This window comes from Xyrauchen texanus, chromosome 40 (assembly GCF_025860055.1).
Source record: "Xyrauchen texanus isolate HMW12.3.18 chromosome 40, RBS_HiC_50CHRs, whole genome shotgun sequence".
Taxonomy (NCBI): domain Eukaryota; kingdom Metazoa; phylum Chordata; class Actinopteri; order Cypriniformes; family Catostomidae; genus Xyrauchen; species Xyrauchen texanus.
The window spans coordinates 22,696,256-22,720,211 of record NC_068315.1 but is presented as its reverse complement, the minus strand read 5'-3'; the positions used below and the strand labels follow the sequence as shown (position 1 = coordinate 22,720,211).

At 38.1% G+C, this 23,956-nt stretch overlaps 1 protein-coding gene across 1 annotated transcript in view; it reads left to right on the top strand.

The window, feature by feature from the left end:
* The first annotated feature begins 310 nt into the window (after positions 1-310).
* Positions 311-23,956, top strand: part of LOC127633694 (myosin-16-like) — an 84,840-nt gene continuing 61,194 nt past the window's right edge. The window contains exons 1-3 of the mRNA XM_052112950.1: positions 311-438; positions 8,400-8,564; positions 23,645-23,872. Of these exons, the coding sequence (XP_051968910.1) occupies positions 355-438; positions 8,400-8,564; positions 23,645-23,872 (477 nt within the window). The 5' untranslated portion in view covers positions 311-354. The remainder of the gene's footprint in view (positions 439-8,399; positions 8,565-23,644; positions 23,873-23,956) is intronic.

Sequence of the window (23,956 nt, the reverse complement as noted above, 5' to 3'; positions counted from 1 at the left end):
CAATGCTGGCACCATGTCCTACCAGTTGAGCTACAGGAATAGAAAGCATGTAGAAGCTTGAGTCGAATGCATGGTCTGTGTTTCAAGAAAATAAATAAACATTATTAATTTACGGATCTCCCAAAAAGTCAGTACACAGGGTAGCTATCAGGATAAGTATATCATCAGATGACAGTGGGTGGTGGTGGATGGGTGTGGAGTGTCAGAGGGAGTCTGATGTTTTCTTTTTGTGCTGGAGTTCCCTCCCCCTGTGAGTGTGTGTGAGAGTGTGTTAAGAGTCAGGTAACAGAAGCCTCACTTCCTCAGCGGGTGTGGAGGAGAGAGCAGGATGGGGAGAGTGTGCTCGTGCTGAGGATGGAAAAGAAAGTGTGTGTGATCCAGACTGACTTCCACCAATACCGTCCTATCATCGCCATCCACATCAAGCCACTGGCACACGTAAGACATTGCCTTTTCTCCTTTTTGTGTGCAACACATGGTGTTGTGGTTGAGACATTTGTGTGGGCCACATGTTTAAACACAAACATACACACTTTTTTATCACTTTTTATTGACTTCTATTGTTTTTAGTCTGAGCTAATTATATTTTCTTTGATTCTGTCCCCTAACTTGTCATTTTGATTATTATACTGTATGTGCCAAAATGTAGTCATATTTAGCTAACGTTTGGGGACAATTTTGTGCTCAAACTATAGCTAATTGCATACAAATGCACACACCGTGTTGGGTAGTAATGGATTACATGTCAAATGGATGATGTAATCAGATTACAAAAATCCAGTTCTTGTAAAAAGATTACATTGCATTTTAAAATATGCTTAAATACAAATACAGTTACATTTTATGGACTACAAGACTACATTTTTGATTACATAACTTAAAGGGATAGTTCACCCAAAAATAAAATTTCTCAGCTCTGTAGGTCCATAAAATGCATGTGAATTGTGACCAGGACTTCAGGTCCAAAAAGACATGAAGGCAGCATAAAATCTATATGACTCCAGTGGTTAAATGCATGGTTAAATCCACACCAGAATGTAGAAGTGAAAGTGAAATTGTAGATATATATATATATAAAAAGAGACTTAAATATTGACCTGTTTCTAACCCACACCTAACATATTTCTTCTTAAGACATGGATTTAACCACTAGAGTTTGTGGATTACTTTGCTGCCTTTATGTCCTTTTAGGACCTTCAGCAGTAGAAAGAATGTCATACACATCTGAGATGACATGAGGGGGAGTAAAAGATGAGAGAATTGTCATTTTTGGGTGAACTATCCATTTATTCAGCCAATGGCTATAATCATAGTGTAATTTACTGATTATGCTCTTCAATTTTAAAATGTCAAAAGTTTCAAATACAAATACAGCTCGGCATTTATTTGTGAAATAATAATAATAATAGAGAAATTTTATTTCAAACTGAAACCAAATGCCCTGCATGTATTTGTGGGTTGCATTGCAAGCTTTCAATGCAGTGTTTGGATTTTGTAAACCATGCACACAAAAGTAATAGATTTCCCTAATTATCTCAAAAGTGTAATCTTTGTAAGTAAATAAATGTAAGCATTTAATACAATGTACTTATTATGTACATATGTGTTGTTGCAGTGTACTTACATTTAATGTACCATAATTTAATTACATTTGAAGTTACACCGTTAACCTTACCCTTAACTCTAACCCCTACCCGTACTCCTAAACCTACCTGTACCTCAACATCAGTAGCAGCAAATGTGAATCTTGTAAGACTTTTGCAGAACAACAAGTAGCTACACAATAAATACATTGTATTGTATGTATTTTAAAGTTAGGACACTGTAGTTAAAGACACCTAAAATAAAGTGGGACTGTAAATTGCTGAATTACTTTTCAGAAGTAATATACCCAACACTGCGCGCACACACCCACCATTTCTGTTCTGCTGATTGGGGTCTACATTTTTCTCACAGGCAGCAGGAAGACTCACTTCTTTTCTATTTTCAGTTGTGTGAATGTGTGAAAAAGCATTGTGTTTACTCTGAAAGAGCTGTAGGGATTGACAGGTACTAATGTGCAGTGTAAGAGCAGACTTATGCATGATTCTCAGGAATGCAAACATCTCTGAACAAACAACAGTCACAGAACACATCAGGGTTATCTGCTGGGCTGCCCTATTGCCTAGCAGGACATGAAAAAGAGCATAAATGAAGAAGGGATTACAACTGTGGTTTGAGAGTGATATAATTGATTTTCAAGGTTCTTAAAGTGTATCCATATTTACTAATGTTTGCAAACCTACCTCTATAAGGAGGCAGACTCATCACACTGTGAATTCGGTAAAAAGGAGTTCAAATGTTCTTCTGCTGAAAACTTAATGAAAATTCAAACCAGCAATTGTTTCCAGTTATATACTGTGTGTATATATATATATATATATATATATATATATATATATATATATATATATATATATATATATATATATATATATATATTAGTAGTAGTAGTACTGCGTTCCATTCAACTTGGAAAGTCGGATTTTACAACTTCCTACTAGGAAAAGTGCAATGGAATGCATCTTAAAGTCAGAATTACAACTTGTAGGCTTGTGTAGAAATTCTCAACTCAACCCAAGATGTAGGTGCATGATGTCACACAAACATGTCGACACTCAGGGAGATACACAAAGTAAGTGATAAACATTCACTTTATTAAGTAATATCGATAAATGAATTTGTTTCCACATTACTTGATATTATAGCTTGTTTTACCAAATGTCTGCTGCAGAAACAGGTATATAAAACATTATAATATATATTGATAATTGTACAATTGAAGCATTAACGCTAGCGCTGCAGCATTGTTTATCAGTTGGGTTGCTAGGAGACATCTCTAATAAGAGTCAAACACCTGCTAAGCTAACGGGAGTGTTGCAGTTCCGAATATCGGGGAATGGAATGCATTTATGTTCGGAGATATCAAGTAGGAATATCCCACATCCAACTTGAATAGACCACAGCATAACCGTGTACCCTGACGAAACAAAATTTATTGCAAATATTATTAGATATATTTTTCCAGGTATTATAGACCTCCTTGTTAGATTCATATGAAAAATTATGATTTTTGACATTCATTTCACAAAACAGTCATGGTGCAGTTAAAATTAGGCTTGCTTGAGCACTAAGTGTCGTTTCAAGTTCTGGATTTCATGCGTGGATGTGTTTTTAAAATGTCAGTTGGTATTATTAGTTGACTGCCACGTAATGTGTGATAGGCACCATTTCTTATTCATTGTGAAACTGTGTTTTCTTGATGGCATGAATTGCACTGAGGTCCTAGACATAACCCTCTGGGTTCTGAGGGTGTTTTGGGCCCTTGAGAAGTTTTGACATGCCTTGACATTTGTGATTTTTTCAGTTGCTTAAAAATACATTAATGGCTAAAGTCTGATAACACTGTATTCAGCACAAACTGGGCTACAATAATATGTGAGCAATATGTGTGTGCATGTTTGTATTTTGAGAAAATAACGTTTATGCATGGTTTTTGAAAATAATTTATGTTTAAGTCCTTGAAATAATGCCATATAACACATATTAAACATTTATCCACAAGACTTTTGAGAACTGGATCTTGTAGCCTAGAGTTTTTGATATAAAATTATGTGAAATCCATCCTGATCACTCATTCATACAAAACAATATAGTAATTTAACTTTTGTAAGACACTTTTAGTGTTAGAAGGGTCATATGCGAGGAGGTGTGAACTGTCATGAATATGGATGTATTTCACACCTGAGGAGATAAAGACCCCTCCCCTGGGCCCATCAATGAGGAATGTGACAGAAAGAGAATGAATGTGAGGAGACTTAATGATCAAAATCAAGTTTTAAGTTTTTGATCATTAAGTCCTTTGACGGTGCGTCCTGCTGGATATTTTCATCATTACAGCAGAATCAACATAAAATTATCCATCATTTTGGGGCATACAGAGAAGTGTAAGACATCATTAGAGACTATAAAGGGTTTACTTTTATTTGTGTAAACTCACAATAACAAATAAATCTTGTGCTTTTGTAAAATAAAGAAAATAAAAAGGGTGAGCTGTCAGCAGTCTCTGGGTTCGCAACATATATCTGATACACGTCACAAAAATGAACTGAAACTCAGCGAATACTCATCACACAAACATGAAACATATGTCTAAAGAAAGCTTAAAATGTCTACTTTTAAATAAAACAATTCAAATATAAAACAAATATTCTCCTGCAATGTAATCTGTATGAAATAAAGCGATGTACAGTTTTTACTGGTTCATCTAATTATCTCTAATGTGATCACACCCACCAGCAGAGCGCACCATTCATACGGTAATGTGCTGAGACGATCAAATCAAATGGTAAACGCCCCTGACTATTTGACACTGCATGGGCCTTTTTCATGGTAGCTAGTTCATGGTAGTAGAGTCTTTCACTATAGAAAACTTTCTCCTCCGCCATTTTGAACAGTACATCCTCACCAATGTAGAAACTCCAGTAAGAGGTTTGAGTTTGTGTAATTAATCAGTCTGTTGTGTCTCTGAGCTTTGATGAGCCTTAATGCTGAAGTTGTTAGTTTAAAGCCGTTTAAAGCTATTTCCTAGCTTTATTAGTACAAGCGATCACATTGTGCTGTAGTATGTAAACACTGACTGACACTGACTCACGTAACCAACTGGCTCATATTATACACAAAAATGTCCTTTCCTCCACCTGCTGTCTAAAATATGTAATATCACAAAATTACATGTAAAGAGACAGATAGCTCTTAACACATCTGCCCTGCTCTTACATGATAAAACAATTAGCTTAATTCTGTTTAATATAATATATAAATAATAAAGGGAGCATCATGTCATACCACAAAACAGTATTTCAACTTTTGTAAGCAGTAAATATACTAGCATCTGCAAGACAAATGCAAAAGGAATAGCTTTGATGTGCACACAATTTATAGTATGTGAATATTTGTATGTCTAGTAGTAAATCATGCATGAAACATCTGTTTTTAGTGTAACAAAATTATGACAAAGATTGTAGTCTGCAATATACAATTGAGCCCCTTTCAGTAAAAAGTACATAATGTAAGAAACATATGAATGTTTTCTTAACTAACTAAAAAACTGACTACTTCTCTGCCTCAGAGCATATCTGTCTTATCATATCTTTATTCATTATGGAAATTTGCCATTGCTGTCCTTTAAGGGATCTAAGAATTGGAGAGAAAGACAGAGAGAGGAGTTAATACTGGGAGGATGATGGGTAAATCGGAGTGGAATTCACAAAAGAGTGATACTTACTGTTACAAAACTTTGTCACAAGCAGAGAATAATAATAATAATAATAATAAAAAATGAAAAAAAAAACCGTCACATTTAATTAGACTTAATCCGACTACTAATTTGATGTTTACATAAACATACATATATTATGTAAACATACATAAACATGTTTTTTTTTTGTTTGTTTGTTTTTTACTATTAATTTTATGATTGTAGTCATTGTCATTGTTTAGTATTGTGTTGGTATTTGTTGTGTATCACTGCGGCTTTCGAGTCCTAGACAAATTTCCTTGCAAAAGGACAGTAAAGTATAACTTAACATAAACACAAATGGCAGACTGACATATTGAATAATTAAATGATCAGATTTCCATATAATGCTTTAGCAAAATGGTGAAGGGAGAGCTGGTATCCTCAAACAGCTGTTCAAATGCACGGATCACAGTGTGTGTGTGTGTGCATGCGTGCATGTGTGTGTCACCTCTGTAGAGTTGGAATGCAATGCAGGGGAACAAATTTATTTGGAAAACTGGTGCTTGTGATCTAGGCCTTGAACAATTGACTATGAAGGCAGGAATGTGCAAAGCCTGTCTACCAGAGGGACAGAAAGTGTCTGACAATTCCTTCATGGAAATGGAGACTCATTTAAGCTACTTTATCTCACAAATAATGCAATTTGGCAATTTGTGTGTTTTGACAGTGGTGTTTAAATGTGGTCTGACACTTTTCAAGTTGAAACAAGAAAACTTTGCTGCACAAACGGTCTGATTCATGGCCTTTAAGGAGAATACACTGTAACTATTTGAAAAGCGTTCCCACAAATAATTTATCTGACAACAAAGAAATACTTGTTAAAATGTAGTTTTACTTAAATTACATGTTTGATATTCTGCCCACAATATTTATAACTCTGCTGTGGAAGTCAGGCACAGCTATAATTTGCTTATATCTCTCAGAACATTTATTTATGCAAACACCTTTCACCTTTGGCTGGCAATAACAATGCATATAATCTCCCTAAAGTTTGTAAAAGGGGGTTGTTAAACAGGTTCCAGGGGTACTTGGAAAGGTTGCCTTGTTGCATTGTTAAGCCTATAAACCAGAAACAAACAAATAAATAAATAAATCAAGTTAACAGATTGAGATTCATGACTAATCAATTTTTTGTTCTGTTCCTTATTAAAGACCTAGTTCACCCAAAAATAAAAATTCTTTAATGATTTACTTACCTTTAACCCATCCCAGATGTGCATGACTTTCCTTCTTCAGCAGACCCAAAATGAAGTATTTTATAAGCCCATTTCAGCTGTTTGTCCATACAATGCAAGTGCAAGGCTTGGCTGTTTGATGGTCCAAAAGGCTTATTTAGGCAGCATAAAAGTAAGCCACATGACTCTAGTAAGTCAATGAATGTCTTCTGAAGCAATTCGATAGGTTTGTGTAAGAAACAAATTGATAATTACATTTTTTGTAAATTTAAATCATTGCTTCCGGCCAGTGCTGGATTGCTGGTTGAAATGACCTAACTCTCACATTATGTTAATTCCTCTATTGTAAACAAAGCTCGCGCTTCCGTCTTCTTGAGTAAACATGCCATTGCACTTAGGTCACGTGATGGTAACGTGCATCGACTGCTGGCAGGAAGCAATTGTTAATAACGTTTTTCACAAACTTAACGATGGCTTAAAGGTAAGTGAATCATGAGAGAATTTTCATTTTTGGGTGAACTAACCCTTTAAAGAAAGAAAGAAAAAATAAGTGAATAATGTGTGCAAGCTTAATAAATAGGTGTGAATTTCACTAGCGAATTGTCGGGTGTAAATAGTACAGAATATGTCTATTTGGTGAGTTTCTCACCAACAGTGTTGATTTTTTATATAAATAAGTGTAACAGGGTTCAATGGATAGGAGGAGGCGGGAACCGGACGAAGCGTCAAATTAATATTTTAATAAACTCAAACAAAAAAACATACAAACATAAACTCCGGCCCCACCTGCCAGCAGGCCTTCCCCGCTTTCTGTGACCTGGGAGGGAGACAAGGGGAGGGGAAAACAAAACAACAAAAAGAGGAGAGGGAAAGGCCAACATGGAGCGACTGTGAGAGAGGAGAGGGAGGAAAAACTTACTCGGTTCCCAGACACGCTGTTGCTTTTTCCTCGATCACTCCTCCACCCTCTGGTGGACAACAGCCACTCCTCCCTGGGCAGACTGGAGCCAGTACTCCGACCCCTGGTGTACTCCGCGTTTCGGCGGCTGATAGGGAACTCCACTGCCCCTGCCAGCGGCTCTACCGCTCCAGGTGGTCAGCAGGGAGTCCTTCCATTCCCTTCCAGGCATCCATTCTTCCATTGTGGAAGCTGGTAGAGAGCTCCTCTGCCCCTGGCAGTGATCCCACCAGTTGAAAGGCCAAAATGTTCATACGGGAAATCAACATGTTGCAACATTGACATTTCCGCCATTAGTCTGGGTGATGGAGTGCCCATTGATAGTTCCGTGGTCAGGGCAAGGGCATCAAAATTTTCTTGGGAGGCTTGAGGCAAATCTAGTAATCATGTTTACAACTAAAAATACAACTTGCTTTTGGTATCACTTTGTGGACATTTAACCACAAAACTTGAGCTCATAGATGGCCATATGTCTAACAACACTTTCAGCTTTGCCACTAGGGGCAGTGATTTGAATTTCGGTAAGCACAGACCAATTTTCAACAGCAGATCTTTCTACAAGAAATAAATGTAACAATTAATTTGTTTTTGCAAGAATTTCAGCAATGTCTCTTTGCAATCATGTATATGTCTGTCACAATGAATAACATGATTACTTCAACAGATTACTTCACAGTATACTGTAACTACTTAATGGAGAGCTATTATAGCTTTTTCCTCATGGGTTTTTATTTGAAACCCAGTACATTGAACCATAAACCTACCAATTTGTGTGGGCATTTAATCCAGGAGAGTTATTGTAGTGGAAGAGTATCATTGTTTTGAATTGAGCCAAAAGGCCCAAGAAGCAGGAGGCAGGGCAGGGGGAGTGTTACTCCAGACAGCAGTAGGAAACTGAAGGAAACTGACTTTCTCCACTGCTCAGGTTAATCCACTGCAACCCGGTGCACAGGCAGGGATGAGGGAGAGAGAGGAGCTGAATAAAGCCATCGAGCAGACAGACCGGCTACTGACCCGCGTCCGACAGCTGGAGGGGGAGAACTCAGAGCTGTGCAAAGAAAAAAATGCATTTTTCATCCGAATGCGTGCTGTAAGTACATTGTTGGTCTTTCTTATTGGTGGTATTGACTGAATTAATAGAAAATAGCACGCCTCTCTTAACTTTCTATCTAGAAGACATGACATACCTTCAGGTTTGTTTTCAGCTCTGAATAAGATTACATATGAAATATTAAAAATATTAAATATATACATATTTTTTTTCTGCTGATTCATATGAAGCTAGATATTACTTACTCTGCTGGTAGACAGTTTTCATTTAATAATATTATGCTTTCATAGACATATTCAGCAAATGTATATCCGCCTCCTTATGTTTAATGAGACTGTCTTTGACTGTTGATTTACAATGTTGACTGTGTTCTCGCCAAACATTTTACTGCAAAATTCAATTCTATTTTATTGTGATGGAGAAACAGGATCTTAAACTCTAGCTTCAGGCTTTGTTTAGATGAAGTGTGTGTCTTAGGAATAGGCTATAGTGACTCCATTGGCCACCCACACCACTAAACTGAGCTACGGTGGCCAGTGAGTAATTTGCTACAGATCTCGTGTCACCCACTGGGGTGAAATATAGAAGTGGAACGGGTCTGCATATGGAAGAGATCCATGGATGTGATACTTTCAATGCTAGCAGAAATGCCACAGCACAGCTAGGCCAATTTTTTTTTTAGCTGCTGATAGCATAAGCAGATGCTTCAGTACAAGGTTGATCTCTGTCAAATTCTTATTATGTACTGTATCTGAGGTGCTCTTTGTTTCAATAAGTCATTACTCCAACTTGGATGGAGTAAAATATTTATTCAGAAGTGTTTAGACCAGCTGACATGGATCTAGCTTAATAATACCTTTACAAAGATGCACTTTGTAGCTAAGCATGGCTTAATGTACCATTAGCAGCTTTTACAATTTTGTTTAATAATTATTGTCATCTTAAAGGAATATTCCAGGTTCAGAACAAGTTAAGCTGAATAAACAGCATATTTGTGGCATAATATTTACAACAAAAATTGATTTGGTCTTGCCCCTCCTATTCTTAAAAAGAAAAAAAGCAACAATCCAGGTGCCAGTGAGGCACTTGCAATGCAAGTGAATGGAGTGCAATTTTTGAAAAAAGTTTCAGAATTATAGCCACAAAAAAAAAACAGTATGCATGTCATGATTTTAACATGATAAAATCACTTTCTAACCTTTTCCGTGCAAAGTTATAGCCAATTTTACAACTGTGTTGCCATGACGACGTAACGTCAACAAACCCTTAATGACCAATTACATATCATGCAGCTCAAATAATACATGAGTTTTAACAGAAGGATTAACATAAGTGCTTTTATACATTTATGTAACAAACGATTGTGAGACAAACAGACCCAAGAGAAGAGGAACAGTTCAAAGGATTTATTAACAGTAATAATGAGCAGTCACCGAAGCGATCTCCAATGGCGTGCACGTCGTAGTGCAAGGGGCAATCAGTGAAGAGTGTGTTCGTAGGATGAGTGTATGTGTTTTGGAAGTCAGGTACAGATTCGTAGAATCCTCTGTTGAAGCTTATTGAGATGCAGAACAATGCCCAGCAGGGAAGAGTGAATTTAACTCCCGACACATGGACAGAGACGAAGTCTCCTACGTGGAAGGCCAGCTGACACACAGCAATACTGGCAGGCAACCAACAGATACATGAGACAGGACCAACTAGGCAGAGAGAGTGAGGTTAGTACTCAACATCAAACAAAAATCTAGCCAAGATACTGAGAACACAATGGGCTTAAGAAGGAAGTGAATTAGGGGAGAACAGGTGTGGATCGGCATGCAGTGGCATGTATCAGCGTTCCCCCCGGGAACAATCAGTGTTTCCATGGAAATGCCGATCATGCATGCCGGCCGCAAAACATACAAAATAAATAGACAACTCACCGGAGTCATGATACAATTATAAGCTTCACATTTATGCTTTTAAACCCTTCCAAAAATGTACCCAATTCACTTCCATTGTAAGTGATTCACTTTAACCTCGATTTTTGCTTTTTTTAAAGAAAAGTCGAAGTGAGTCGAATTTTTTTTCGTGGTAATCAATATCATGTCACAAATGCTATCAATTGAGCTGAACTTGAATTGAACCAAGAATATTCTTTTAATAAAGATTAAATGGCTACATTGGTCATTTCATTTGGTATCAAGGACAAAAAATAAGCAATAATTCTTTACAGCATTTTAATATTTTGGTTAATTCTAATGGTAAGTATATATTCATAAACATTAGTTAATGCAGTAAGTATTGTGCACTACCTAATTAACTAATGGTTTGTCACACCATTCTTTAGTCTTAATGTTAACTTATTAAAATATTGTAATTCATTGTACATGTTAGCTCGTATTGCATTAACTAATGTTAACATATATAACTTTTAATGTAAAATGTAATAGTATACGTAGAAATTAACATTACCCACGATTAATGAATGCTGTAAAAGCATTGTTCACTGTTAAGTCATGTTAACGTATACAACCTCATTTATAAATATACTCTTGTTCATTATAAAGTTGTGCTATATGTGATAATGCATTAACTAATGTTAATGTATAAACATTTTAATGGTAAAATATCTTATAAATCTAAAGTATATCTGTTTGACAAAATGTTTATTATGAGTGCATTACTTTAGTAAGTTTGTGAAAGATTATATGCTGTAGCTGTGTTCATTGTTAGTTCACCTTAATTATTGTGTCAACTAATGTTAGCTTATGCAACCTTATTTTAAAGCATTGCCTATTATATAAAATCATCTTAGTTAAGATAATAAAATAAATACATAAAAATCTGAAATAAATGTTTATTATGTATTTTTGTGGTTTGAACCATGTGGGAAACAGTGAGGGCCTGCATTCTTTTCCAAGCAAGTTTATTATACCTCTTATTTGCAATACTTATCATTTACTGAATTTGAAACATCAAGTGTCTATTGGCACCTGCAGCATTCTCAGAAACATTTATGAGTAGAATGTCATTATTAATGCTGCCAGGTCCAAAAATACAGCACCATTTTTGGAAGTTAAACAGGATGATGAAACAGAGGCAAATAGCAGTAATTATAGCACTGTCTTCACAATGATACTAGATCTTTGCACATTTAGCCAGTCATTATTGGATAGTGGTCAGAAGGCGCTATGCCCTGTTCCATATGCAGGAATAACAATTTGAAACAAATTGGACACCAGTGGGGAAAAAAATGGCAATAAAATAGATGTATCTTATGTCAGGTGTGTATGAATCATGCAAAGCATTTGACCCAGTGTCAGTTTATTCTGGCTGGTCTTGTATGTTTCCATTGCGGTTGGAAAATGAGTTCCTTTCTGTGGCCCTCTTTGATTTCATCCTCTGTCAGGTTCTCAAGGAAATATTTTTCTGTACTGTAATCATATTAGACCTTGATTTTACGGTGCCACAATTCATCTGTCCACTGCTGCCAGAACCACTGATTGCTAGATTAATAATTGAGTCTTATTGTATCAGACAGTGCATTATTTTGTCACATTTCACATTTTGCAGATCTAATATTTTTATTATCAAATTGATGGCACTTTTTCGAGCATGGAACGTTTTGAGTGACTCAAGAGCTTAGCACAACTATCTGAACCCAAACAATGAGCATATATTATTCCATTTAAATTTCCACTATTATATTATTCTTTATGTCTCTGATTGTTTGTTCTCATTGCCAGGGAATTAGAATCAATGACATCAATTACATCCAATTGATCATTCTAAGTGCAGATCAAATGCAAGCAAATCAAACCAGACATTTTTTTTTAAATATTTAATTAAAGACTATGACAATTTCCTTTCCTTTTTATATTTTTAATTTTCTTTTATATATTTCAGTTTCAGTTCTATGAATTATAAATGTAAGCAATATCACAAGCTCTTATGCTCTATAAATACATACATACATACGACTTGCCATTGCGACTGTGACAAAAGCCTAAAGGGACAAAACTATTAGTTTTAAATCATATTTTAAACTAGGCTACATCATGTTATAAGCATGCAACTTCTGATCTTTAAGGGTTAAATGAACAAGGGATATACGCTCAAAGATCAGAAGTGAAACTTTTATTATAAAATGTATTAGATTCCAATATTTCATAAAAATTGTATTGCCTCATACATGTACTGTACAGAGGTCTGAGCTAAGCCCCAAATATCCAATGACCCTAAAACCACTTGTTATGTTATATAGTCTTACAATGCAACAGAATGATTGCCAGTGTGATTTAGCTTTTAAACAACAGTTCATTAAAGATAGATGAGCAATGAAAGCTAGTTGTTTTGTCTATTTATGCTCTACTAATGAAAATAGTTTTCGAAGTAGTGTAATAAAACTCATACAAGTTAAGTGATACAAACAGTGAAGCAACCCACTGCTATTATACTAAATATCAGCACTCTTTGTACCACTCAGATTAGAGGATCGGAACTAACTTTTGCATAATCAAAAACATCTCTTGTTAAACATGTAACCTCAGTTCCCTTCGATTCAGTCCACTCAACATTGCTGTGGGGGAAGTACTTTCCTCGTTGACCTAACTGAAAGCCTTGTACAATAACGCCAATCTTCTAATTGGCAATGATGTTTGAGCCCTGCCCCATTAGATGCACATCAGGCATATATAAGCAGGCGCACAAGCATCATTACTTCAGATTTTCTGACTGAGGGACAGAGGGCATTGCTTTTTCCTCAAATCACTTAAGTAGTAGTGCGGCCAGCTTTTGCAATGTCTCATTCCCTTCATCTCGAGGTTAAATGCGTATATATATATATATATATATATATATATATATATATATATATGGGAGCTAATATAGTCTGGGAATATAGAACACATAGTGCATTTTTAACCCTTTCACAACCCTGTTTGGAAAAGTAGGTTTTATTTTTATGGGGAGTGCTTGAGACTTCAGAGGGGGTATTATAACCACAGAGTACATATTGGTGGCTGAATTAATTATAATTAGTAGCCTACCAGTAACAGAGGGTTCTTGCATACCCATAGGATATTTAAAAAGCACTCTAAACAGAGAGGACTTATGAAAAGTTAAATGCCTCATCCAGGTTGTAAAACCTTTCAAACGTGTTTTGCAAAGACCAGCCTGCTGCCAGACGTATGTCTTGTAAGGACACACCATTTATCCATGGCCATGAAGAGGCCATGCCTCTAGTTGAATCTAAGCGAGGACGATCGCATCAACAATCCAGTGAGAGAACCTCTGTTCAAATAAATAACAAATAAAGAGTTGATCCGACAGTCGAAACTGCCATGTACGCTCGACATATGTGTGTAATGCCCACACAGGGAATTAAATGGTGGTGGACAGAAGGCTTGCAGATGGACCACCTGAGCCCTGTAGGGCATTGATAAAACCTTAGGCACGAAGCCTTTTATATGTTTAATTGTGGCCTTTGAAAGAGGCGAAATGGATACATAAAAGTATGCATCCTTCAGGTCTATTGATGCCAACCAGTCCTGTGGATGGATGTGCGAGAAGATCTGTTTGTGAGTTAACAGTTTGAATGGGCACTTCACGAGCGCAAGATTCAAGCGTCTCAGGCCGGAGCCCACCACCTTTCTTTGGAAGGAGAACATAACATCTGTAAACCCTGCTGTGGCGTTGCTGTCTGGGACAGTCTCTACTGCATTCTTTGCAAGGAGATTGTGAATTTAATACCGGCACATCCTGTAGTGGGACCACAGATGGTAGGACACCGTTGAAACGAGTTAGTCGGGATATGAACTGAATTGTGTAGCCATGTTCTATTGTTTTTAGCATCCAATTTGACACTCCTGTGAGGGCACACCACTCGTCGGCACATCGAGACAGCGGGCTTATTGATTGTCTCACTACAGGAGACAGAGTGCTACTCGCCATAGGGAAGTGGTTTATCATTGTATGTGGGTGTTACATTTGTGTATCATCCTGGCAAACTCTGGTGGTGAAAGAGCATTCCCGGCGAGGATGAGTAAGGTTTGAATACGCGCGTCATGAGCAGTGAGTGCATTTGTGTTTCTTGTGAAAACACATTTGTCAACCATCTCGGCGTTCCCGGCAAGGATGAGTAAGGTTTGAATACGCGCGTCATGAGCAGCGAGTGCATTTGTGTTTCTTGTGAAAACACATTTGTCAACCATCTCGGCGTTCCCGGCAAGGATGAGTAACGTGCTGTGCGCGTCATGAGGAGCGAGCACATTTCAGTTTCTTATGAGAACACAAAATCAGAAACACATTTGTCTACCTTCCCGGCATTTCAGACTAGGATAAGTAATGTGCGAATGTGCTCATCATGAGCAGCGAACACATTTTTGTTTCTTGAGAAAGCACAGCATCGAAAAGTATTTGTCTACATTCCCGGCATATTCAGCGGGGATGAGCAGTATATTACTCTGTGCGTTTTGCAACACATTCATGACTTAGTCAAGGCAAGTTAGCAAGCAAGCCAGATCTATCTTTCTGGCTTGGCAGGAGGGGTTTGCGTTAAACTCTTAAACTGCCAGCGAGAGGATGTGAATCAGATCTGTATCAGTGTCATGTACATGCACACTCCTCATCCTCACTGGGGGAAAAGATGTCAGTATCCTCCAGTGGATCAGTCATATTTGATGCTGCGAGGGACATGGAGTCATCTCCATTGTTAGAACCGGCAAACGTGTTGAGGCTGTGCGCTCCAACAGAGGGCCGGAGCTCATCACACACATATTGTAGTGGGGAGGACGCTAAATCAGAAGCTCATGGAGCTCATGGGGCTTGTGCCGGCAAAAAATCCTCCTCTAAAACATCCAACTCCACCTCGCGGCTCCACCGTGCCCCATCATGTTGTCCCTCATGATCTAACACAGAGGAGGCGGGTGGAAGGGCACTGGAAGCTGAATCATCCCTCAGAATGAGAGTGATCCTACAGCGTTATGTCCAGAGACTAATGCCCTCACAGTGATGGCAGTCTGTCTCCATGAGAGCTGCTTCTGCATGGGCATGGCCTTGTGAGCACAGCTCTCATGCTCGTCTGAAGGCGGGATGTGCTGCTCGCATGAGGAACAATTGTGGAACGACAGCTTTAAAAAGACGCACTGTGCCCAAGCAGCTCTGTTTGTAAAAGCACAGAGGCTTATAAAAACCTGGCACTAGGAGCACAGGTGACGAGTCGTCCTGTTAGCGTCTCGCAGAGAAGAGTCGTCCACTGAATTGTGTATCTCGATGGTGAAGCAGTAGAGGGTTTCCTAGATGAGGTTGAATGATCGAAAATCTGGAGTAATGATGCTTGAGTGCCCACTTATATACACCTAAAATGCGCCTAATGGGGTGGGGCTCAAACATCATTGCAATCATAAGATTGTACATTATTGTACAAGTATTTCAGTTAGGTCGTCAAGGATAGTACTTTCCCCATAGTAATGTTGAGTGAACTGAATTGAAAGGGAACCCTGATTCAATTAAAGTCCTAACTAAAAACACGACTCTGAGCATATTAATTCTGCAGTAAACTGTTAAAGAAAAGTGCAGAGAGCACTTTGTTTACCCTCTAGTAATTGATAATGTGAAATAAACATGGAATACTTTTCCAGAAACATTCAGATGCCCTACTTAAGCATGTGGAAAAACTTTAAGGTCTGGACTGCTTTTAGAGTTCCTGAGGCCCAAGGCTAGATTCATGAATGAGGCCCATCTATTCTTTCAAAGTTAGCAGGAGGGAGAAAGAGTAAAATGTGGTATGCAAAGCATATCTGCTCTGCACCTTTCTATGACAACACTATGAAAAGGCTGTAAAATGCTCATTATCAGTAATTAACAAATCACTTTTAGGCCAAGAATCCATTTCCTCTAATAAAGTAATCGAAAGCAGATTAAGAGATGGTAAAATCCAAATAGACGCACTTTAATACTGGACAAAAACATTTATCTCTGATGTTTTATATTACTTTTGTGTAGTAAATTGCAGTAAAGTAAATATTTTTGAAATGTTTATACACATCACTGATTATGAAGTCTAGTGATCAATGCATTTAATATGTTAGAAAAATCAAATATCATTATGTAAATGTTTAAAAGCAAAAAATAAAGCTTTATGTCAACAGTCTCACAAGCTCATTTTAAAACAGCAGTTTTATATTAACAAAAGCCTGTGCTGTAATCCGTGGCTAAAATGCAATTACATCTTTATTGCCTCTACACTTTTCCTTATTATGCAGAACTGAGACAATGAGGAGTGTTTATAGTAATTATTTGTTTTAACTGACCACATTTTATCCACTCTATCTAAATATTAATAGCATTTTAGGATTTTTTTTATGTTTTCCCCTCACAAAACCATGGACCAAAACACTGCAAATTTTACTTTCAGGTCAGAAGTCTTCTAGACACTGTATTGTTTATTTGGACTAATTTAAGGGTCAGCGTTGCACAGTAGTGCATGTGTGGCATCTGTATCATACTAGCAGGTAGCAACAACAACGTCACCACTGGGAATGTGGGACAAATTATATGCTCTAAAAGATCTTTGTTTTAGAAGTTCAAAAGGTTGAGTCCTCTTTGATTATCAGAACATCTTGAGGCCCCCAGTGAACCTCTAACCTCGCTCAGAGTGGCTCCGTGATGCCTCCAAAGGCCTGAAGAGACTAAATCAAATTTCAGGTTACACTATACTTTACACTATGTTATGGGTAGCTGAATGAGGGCTATACAAAGGATCTAAAGAAGTGAACGTAATATTTTATCTGCACACAAACATAATTGAAAAGAAGTTCCCATTTTGCTTTCATGTTTGTCTTTCCTAAAACAGCATATCTTTGAACTAATCATCTAGGTACAAAAGGTTGGGTCCATGCCATGAGATTTGATATCCATTAAGCAGCGTTGGGGAGTAATTAACTAAAAAAAGTTTTTAGGAGCGTGACAGCAGCTCATATATTTGACTACGGCAACACAATCTAATTAATTGCAATGAATCACATATTGTATATAAATATTTGCTGAGAAAGCCCCCAAAGAAAGATAATAAAAAATTACTTAACTGTAACCCGAGATGCTTTACCACTACGGACAGAAATCTGTCCTCTAATTTAGAGCGTTTGGGGGTCTCTTGTTCGTGTGGCCAGTCTAACTGTAATCTGGCCACCGCACGAGTAACTACCTCGAGTTATTCCTCAACCGCTTTACTATCATGTGAGGAACTCTCAGAGGTAGATAGCTCAAAGTCTGTGGACTCAAGAGATTCAACGTCCCCCTCATGAACTGAAGAGGCACTTCAAGATCATGAGAAGGACCGGTTGGATCTGGAGAGAGAGCGAGCGATAGGGACGGACCCGTCTCTCGCTCCTCAGCCAGATCCATAAGAGAGCCCCACAACGGAAGGGTGGGCGCTGGCTCTCGGAAGTAAGCGAGACGAGTGCGAATCATTTTAACTGTAAACAGCTCGCAATGCTTGCACCCGCCCCAACGCAAGAGCAGCATGCTCTTCCCCCAAACACAAAAAACATACCTAGTGTGTCCCCGCTTCAGCCATATGGCGTAAACACGCAAACACACACAGTTTGCCTTGCTTATTGCCCATATTCAGGAAGAAAAAAGTTTTTCTGCACACTGCCTAACAAATCTAACACCTATCAGAGGAAAGTAGAAAGTTTTACAGGCTTAAGAAGCACAACACACACAGAATGGTCTGAAGACAAAAGACCTGACGATGCACCTGTGGCGCATCTATTTATAGCCCCTGGTACAGGAGCATCCTGGTGATGTCACCAGCAGAGGCTATAAATTACAGTCAATTTCATTGACGTGTTGCACACATGTTCACAGCTGGTCACTCCTAAAGACATCCCCAAATCACTAAATCAAGCAAAATCCCTTTTGATAGGGAACATTGTCTTTGCTCATTCAATATAAGCCAACAGTTGATAACTAGCTATTTTGCAGTTGAGTCAGTCAATCTGTCCTGTTTTTGCAGGGTGCAATCTTGTGTTCCCTTTGTATTATTTTTTATGGTTGGTCTATGAGTCAGACGGATGCTTTTGGAGCATCTCACTGGTTTTCAGCATCATACACACCACACTTTTAGGATGCTGTGTGTAGATAAAAGTAGGTAAAACTTTGAAAATCAAGCTTTGAGATCCCTTCATTCTGTTGTTCTTTATTCAGATGTCAAGAATGTTTCCTGTGTGATTGGCTTTGATTCTGTGCCTGCACTGCTTGTTAGGCTTGTTGAGGTGTGCTGACTGCTCCCTGCTGGCACAGCTTATAAAAACATGAAGTTACATGTACTTTAAGCAAGAATTTGATCCTAAGGAAGTAAAATACATTATTTTATAACAGAATTTACATACTGGTCAGGAAGCATTACTTCATTAAAATTTTTCGTATTAATCTTTTTTAACACATAATCTTTTATATTTTTAATCACACAAAATGTACATGTTAAATTGACAGACTAAATTGTAGCTTTTGCAATAACAAGCTACTTTTTCCATCATGTAGCGGTGTGGTGTCACAAAACGGTACACTTTTGCATTGCACACACAGTAATACAGCTGAGGGTGCTCAGCTGATTATGACTACCTACAATTAAGACTTCAATCAAATCAGAAGTCATAACTCCTCCCTTTATTTAGTCTCAGCTGAACTTAACACCCTCCATCCCCAACTGCATCTCTCGAATGGCTTTGCCTTTTAGTTTCCCCTAAATCTGTCTTGTTGATCTGTGCTCTTACACAACAATAGATTGCCAGTTTGGAAATCCTACTTTCAATGTGCATTGCACCTTTTTCTTGATTTACCAACTGAAATAAATTATTTAAAGACCCATTAAGTGTCCATTTAATTGTACCATGTTGTACCATGCAAATGAACTAGTTAAAATAAATGATTTACAGATTCACTTATATGTGGCATTTGGAGGTCCAATTCACTTTAGTGACTCTAGTGCGTTCCAAAATGTTTGTAAATATCTGAATAATTTTGATATTTTCAATAAAATTCAAATCTACTGTTTCTATACTCATAATCATATCAATAGTTTTCATATTAATAGTTTTTAATTTGAATACCTCATTAGCAATGCTTCATGGGATTCTTGTTCATTCCCTTATTAAAGAGGTTAAGTACACCGTCTCGTAACTGGTCTTTTGGTGTCCAATTTTTAAATAATCAAAGCTTGTAATAGCGTGATTCACCTTGGAGCTGGTTGGTTTGGTTCATGGCTTAGAAATCTTTTATGAAGTTTTTTATGTAATCCCTATAAAAAACATAAGTAGGAAAACACTTTCGGAAACCAAGGCGCCTGAAAAAGTGAGCGGACACTGTTTTTTTAGTGTTTTTTTTTTCATGCGTTTTCTAACAGTTTTCCCACATACTTCCTCGTCATCCATTGGTCAAAAAACAGATAGTCCTGTCCCAAACACCATTGGTTGAGCCATTGTCACTGTGTCAGGCTCATTGGGATGCTCACAGAAACAGCACAGATCCCCAATGCTCACACTTTTCAGGAAAATTGACTTATCAATGGTTTACTTGTCTCTACATTTGAAGCTGGGATTTGAAAGTATTTTAACATAAAACAAATATATATTTGTTCATCAGCCATAATCCAAATATTTGAATCAGAGGGTGGACTTTTCTGTCTCTATTGTCCACAAGGGTTAAGTGGTCACTGTCTGTGCCTCTGCATCATCTGTGAGGTATTCGGTTCAGTTTCACGAAGAGTCCACTCTGTTATTGACGGCATGAGTTAAATGGCCACCATTATTCTGCCTGAAACAGAAAGTAGTTGAATCTCAGCCAATACATAGAGTGGGTGTTAATGTATAAATTGCTGTATGTATGAAATAGTTTTGGTTTGCAATTCACTAAACTCTCCAACAAAGTGCAGGGCTTATATGGTGCCCCTATAGATTCCATGCGTTGATACAGTCACACCTGTTCCAATATAATTAGTGTCTGCCAGAAATGCTTGGTTCACCTGTTGTAGATTGTAAATTGCTGATGTCTAACCGCAAAATGTTTTGTCTGATGATTCATGTAGAAAAAGAACGGCAAACAGATTTTTTACATAGATTACAATAATAGCTTTGTTCTTCTGACACACACAGACATTTTCCAGACTGTGGGCATGAATTCTTTTTTAAAATAAATGCATGAGAATGGGACCAAAGTCATTGGCTGTGTGGTTTCTTGTAAAGTGCAGATATTTCTCTTTAATCTGCTGAATAATATGAAATCACTTGTTAGTGAGAGGTAGATTAAAGGCATCCATACTACATTATTACTCTCCACCTTGGACAAGAGGGATCCATCTATGCACATGTTCCATACAAGAGCACCTATATCTGTCAGCAGGTACCAGACTGGGGTAGGAGCTGACTTCTCTGAACGAGACTGCCGGTGGATGAATTATTTCCTCAATTGCGTCCATTAAACAACTGGAGGATAAATACAGGAGGTGGACAGCTGTTTGAGTGAAGAGAGAGAGACACAGAGGTAGAGAGTGAGGGAGGAGACACAGAGAAAGCTACCAGGTTTTATAAATTGTAGTTTTGATTTCCATCGGTTCTCTACTGGTGCTTAGAGATGGAGAGTGTTTGTCAGGGGCCGATACAGGTTGCGTCTCTTAGGCACACCCTCTCTGATGACACGCTGGGGGCCTGTGAACAACAGGTAGAACTTGAACACGAAGACTTGGATTGGGATAGCTTTATCACATCCATCCCATTACATCAGGTAGAGTGTGGGTTTGTGTAATCTTTAGAAATTGTTGGTGCAATGCTGTTTTCCAAATTCCCATGGCATGCTCCTTTCTATTGGTATAATTTAACAACAATATATTATGATAGCTACATTAACACTTTTATTGTTAAAGGTAACATGTGTACGCAACAAAATTTTTACATTCGCAAAATGCTCAAATGTTTGTGGTTGGTTGGTAGGACATTGCAATGAGGTTGCTAATATGTTCTGAGTGGCTTTTACCATGATGCTATGTGGTTGCTTGGGCATTGCTGGGTGGTTGCTAGGTTGTTACTTACTGGACAAAGGAGCATACTGCCAGGCCTCTACGATATTCTGGCCTCTACATATGGCTCGGGTCCGTCCTTCAAAGTCTATTATATATGGCCAGAAACATAATTTATACAAGTACATGTTTGCAGATGCAAGCACTTGGCTAACACATTGCCAACACGTGGTCTGGTTTAACATGCTTCATACACATACTTGCGTTACTGTGGCGGTAACAAACCTCAGTACTTCAGGAGGTGATAGAGTTACAGCACCTTCAAAAGTCTGTGCCTTTTCACTGGATGTGTTATTTTTCAGGTATTGTTCTATAAATATATTGACTTAAACATACTTGCTCAGCAATGATATTCTCTTCAAACTATTGCTTCCTCATGACAGATGTTGACCTGAAAGAGAAAATGCACTGTAGATTTCCACTATAGCGCCCGTTAAGGCAACGTTAAGAATACAATGTGAACTTGTGTTGTGTTATAAATCATGATATGACACATTTTGGAATGCAACAGCACATGAAATCGAGCTAGCATTGCCTGCCTGCATTCACATACTTGTATAGTGTATGTTTCACTCTCATGCCATCCCAGATGTGTATGACTTTCTTCTGCTGAACACAATCAAAGATTTTTGGAAAAATATCTCAGTTCTGCAGGTCCATACAATGCAAGTTAATGGTGGCCAGAACTTTGAAGCCCCAAAAGTCACATAAAGGCAGCATAGCAGTAATCCATATAACACCAGTGGTTTAATTCCTCATATGATAGTGATATGATAGGTGTGGGTGAGAAACAGATCAATAAAAAGAAAAAAATTCATTTTTTATTACGAATCTCCACCTTTGACCAGTCTTTTGACCATCACCCTCACCTATCTTAACACTTCTGAAGACATGGATTTAACCACTGGAGTCTTAAGGTTTATTTTTATGTTGATGTTTTTTTGTGATTTTTGGAGCTTCACAGTTTTGGTCACCATTCACTTGCATTGAATGGACCTACAGAGCTGAGATATTCTTCTAAAATCTTTCTTTTGTTCTGCAGAAGAAAGAAAGTCAAACACATCTGGGATGGCTTGAGGTTGATAAAAAAAATTAGAGAATTTTCATTTTTGGGTGCTATTTCTTTAAGTCTTCTGATTTTATATGATTTTGTGGAGAAACAACCCAGCATTTTAGTCAATTTATTATATGTTAGGAGTCACAAGTTTAGGGGGTTGTTCAAATCCTTATGAGCAAATACAGTACTGCATTAGCAAAGAACAATAGTTGTGCATTTAGCAAGCACCGCAAATGACTGTTTTCAAAAAAGTTTCAAACACTTCCCCTGTCTTCCATTGCTTGGAAAGACAGGTAGTCCCACGATGGGACTAAACTCACACGATGGGTTGAGTTGTTAGGTCAGGCTGCTCAAACAAACAGATTGCAATTTCATGTGGTGACACTTATGCGGTAGAAAATACATACTTTACCTTTAAGGTTGTGTAACATTACTAATAATGTTGTAGTTGATAATTCATGTTAAAAAAGGCTGCTTTTCTAATAAGAGTGTGGGCACTTGTCAGTGTGATACAATTCAGAGTAGAACAAGCACATTTATGGAAAAAATATGCCCTTGGCCATAACAGATACACTGCCAACTTTGTAAGGACCCACATATTTGTGTGTTTTCGTATGGATACTTTAGTGATGATGGCAAGAATCTAAGTAGAAGCTGAACAGTTTCAAAGATCAGAAGGCAGTGACTAAAAGAGAGGGCTCAGATCTTTTTTGTCCTGTTAGGACTAGTTTGATAGATGATCCGTTTCATCATTGAACTGGCTCATCAAGGGAAGTATATCTGTCCTTCTCAGGTCTTCTGAGCACTGGACAGATGTGAAGAGCTTTGCTGTTGGATATCTTGTTCTAAACGGGGCTTTACACTTTAAGCCTCATTCGTTTGGCTTTGTGCTTCATCCTCTGGAGTTCTTTCCCTGAGGCTGCCATGCAGTGTGAAAGAAAGGGGCAGGATCCTCACCTTTCTGTCTCTCTTTCCTCCTCTCCTGGTCCTCCCTTCTCGGAGCAGGAGCAGGAGAGCCTCCAGCAGGCTGAGCAGCGCTGCGTTCAGCTGGCCCAGGCAAGACGGGAGCTGGAGGCCCAGGTGGCAGGGCTGGAAGTGCGTCTGGAAGAAGAGGAGGGGGCCGCCGCTCAGCTGGCCTCCCAGCATCAGAGGTTAGAGACCGAGCGCTGCAGTCTGCGTAGAGACCTGGAGGAGCTGGAGAACACACTGACATCAGTAGAGAAGGACAAGCAGGTAGGAGTGACAATGACAAACACTTCTGCCTGACACACATTTGACCTGTGCTCTTAGTCTAAGTTCTTATAGTGGAAGGAGTGC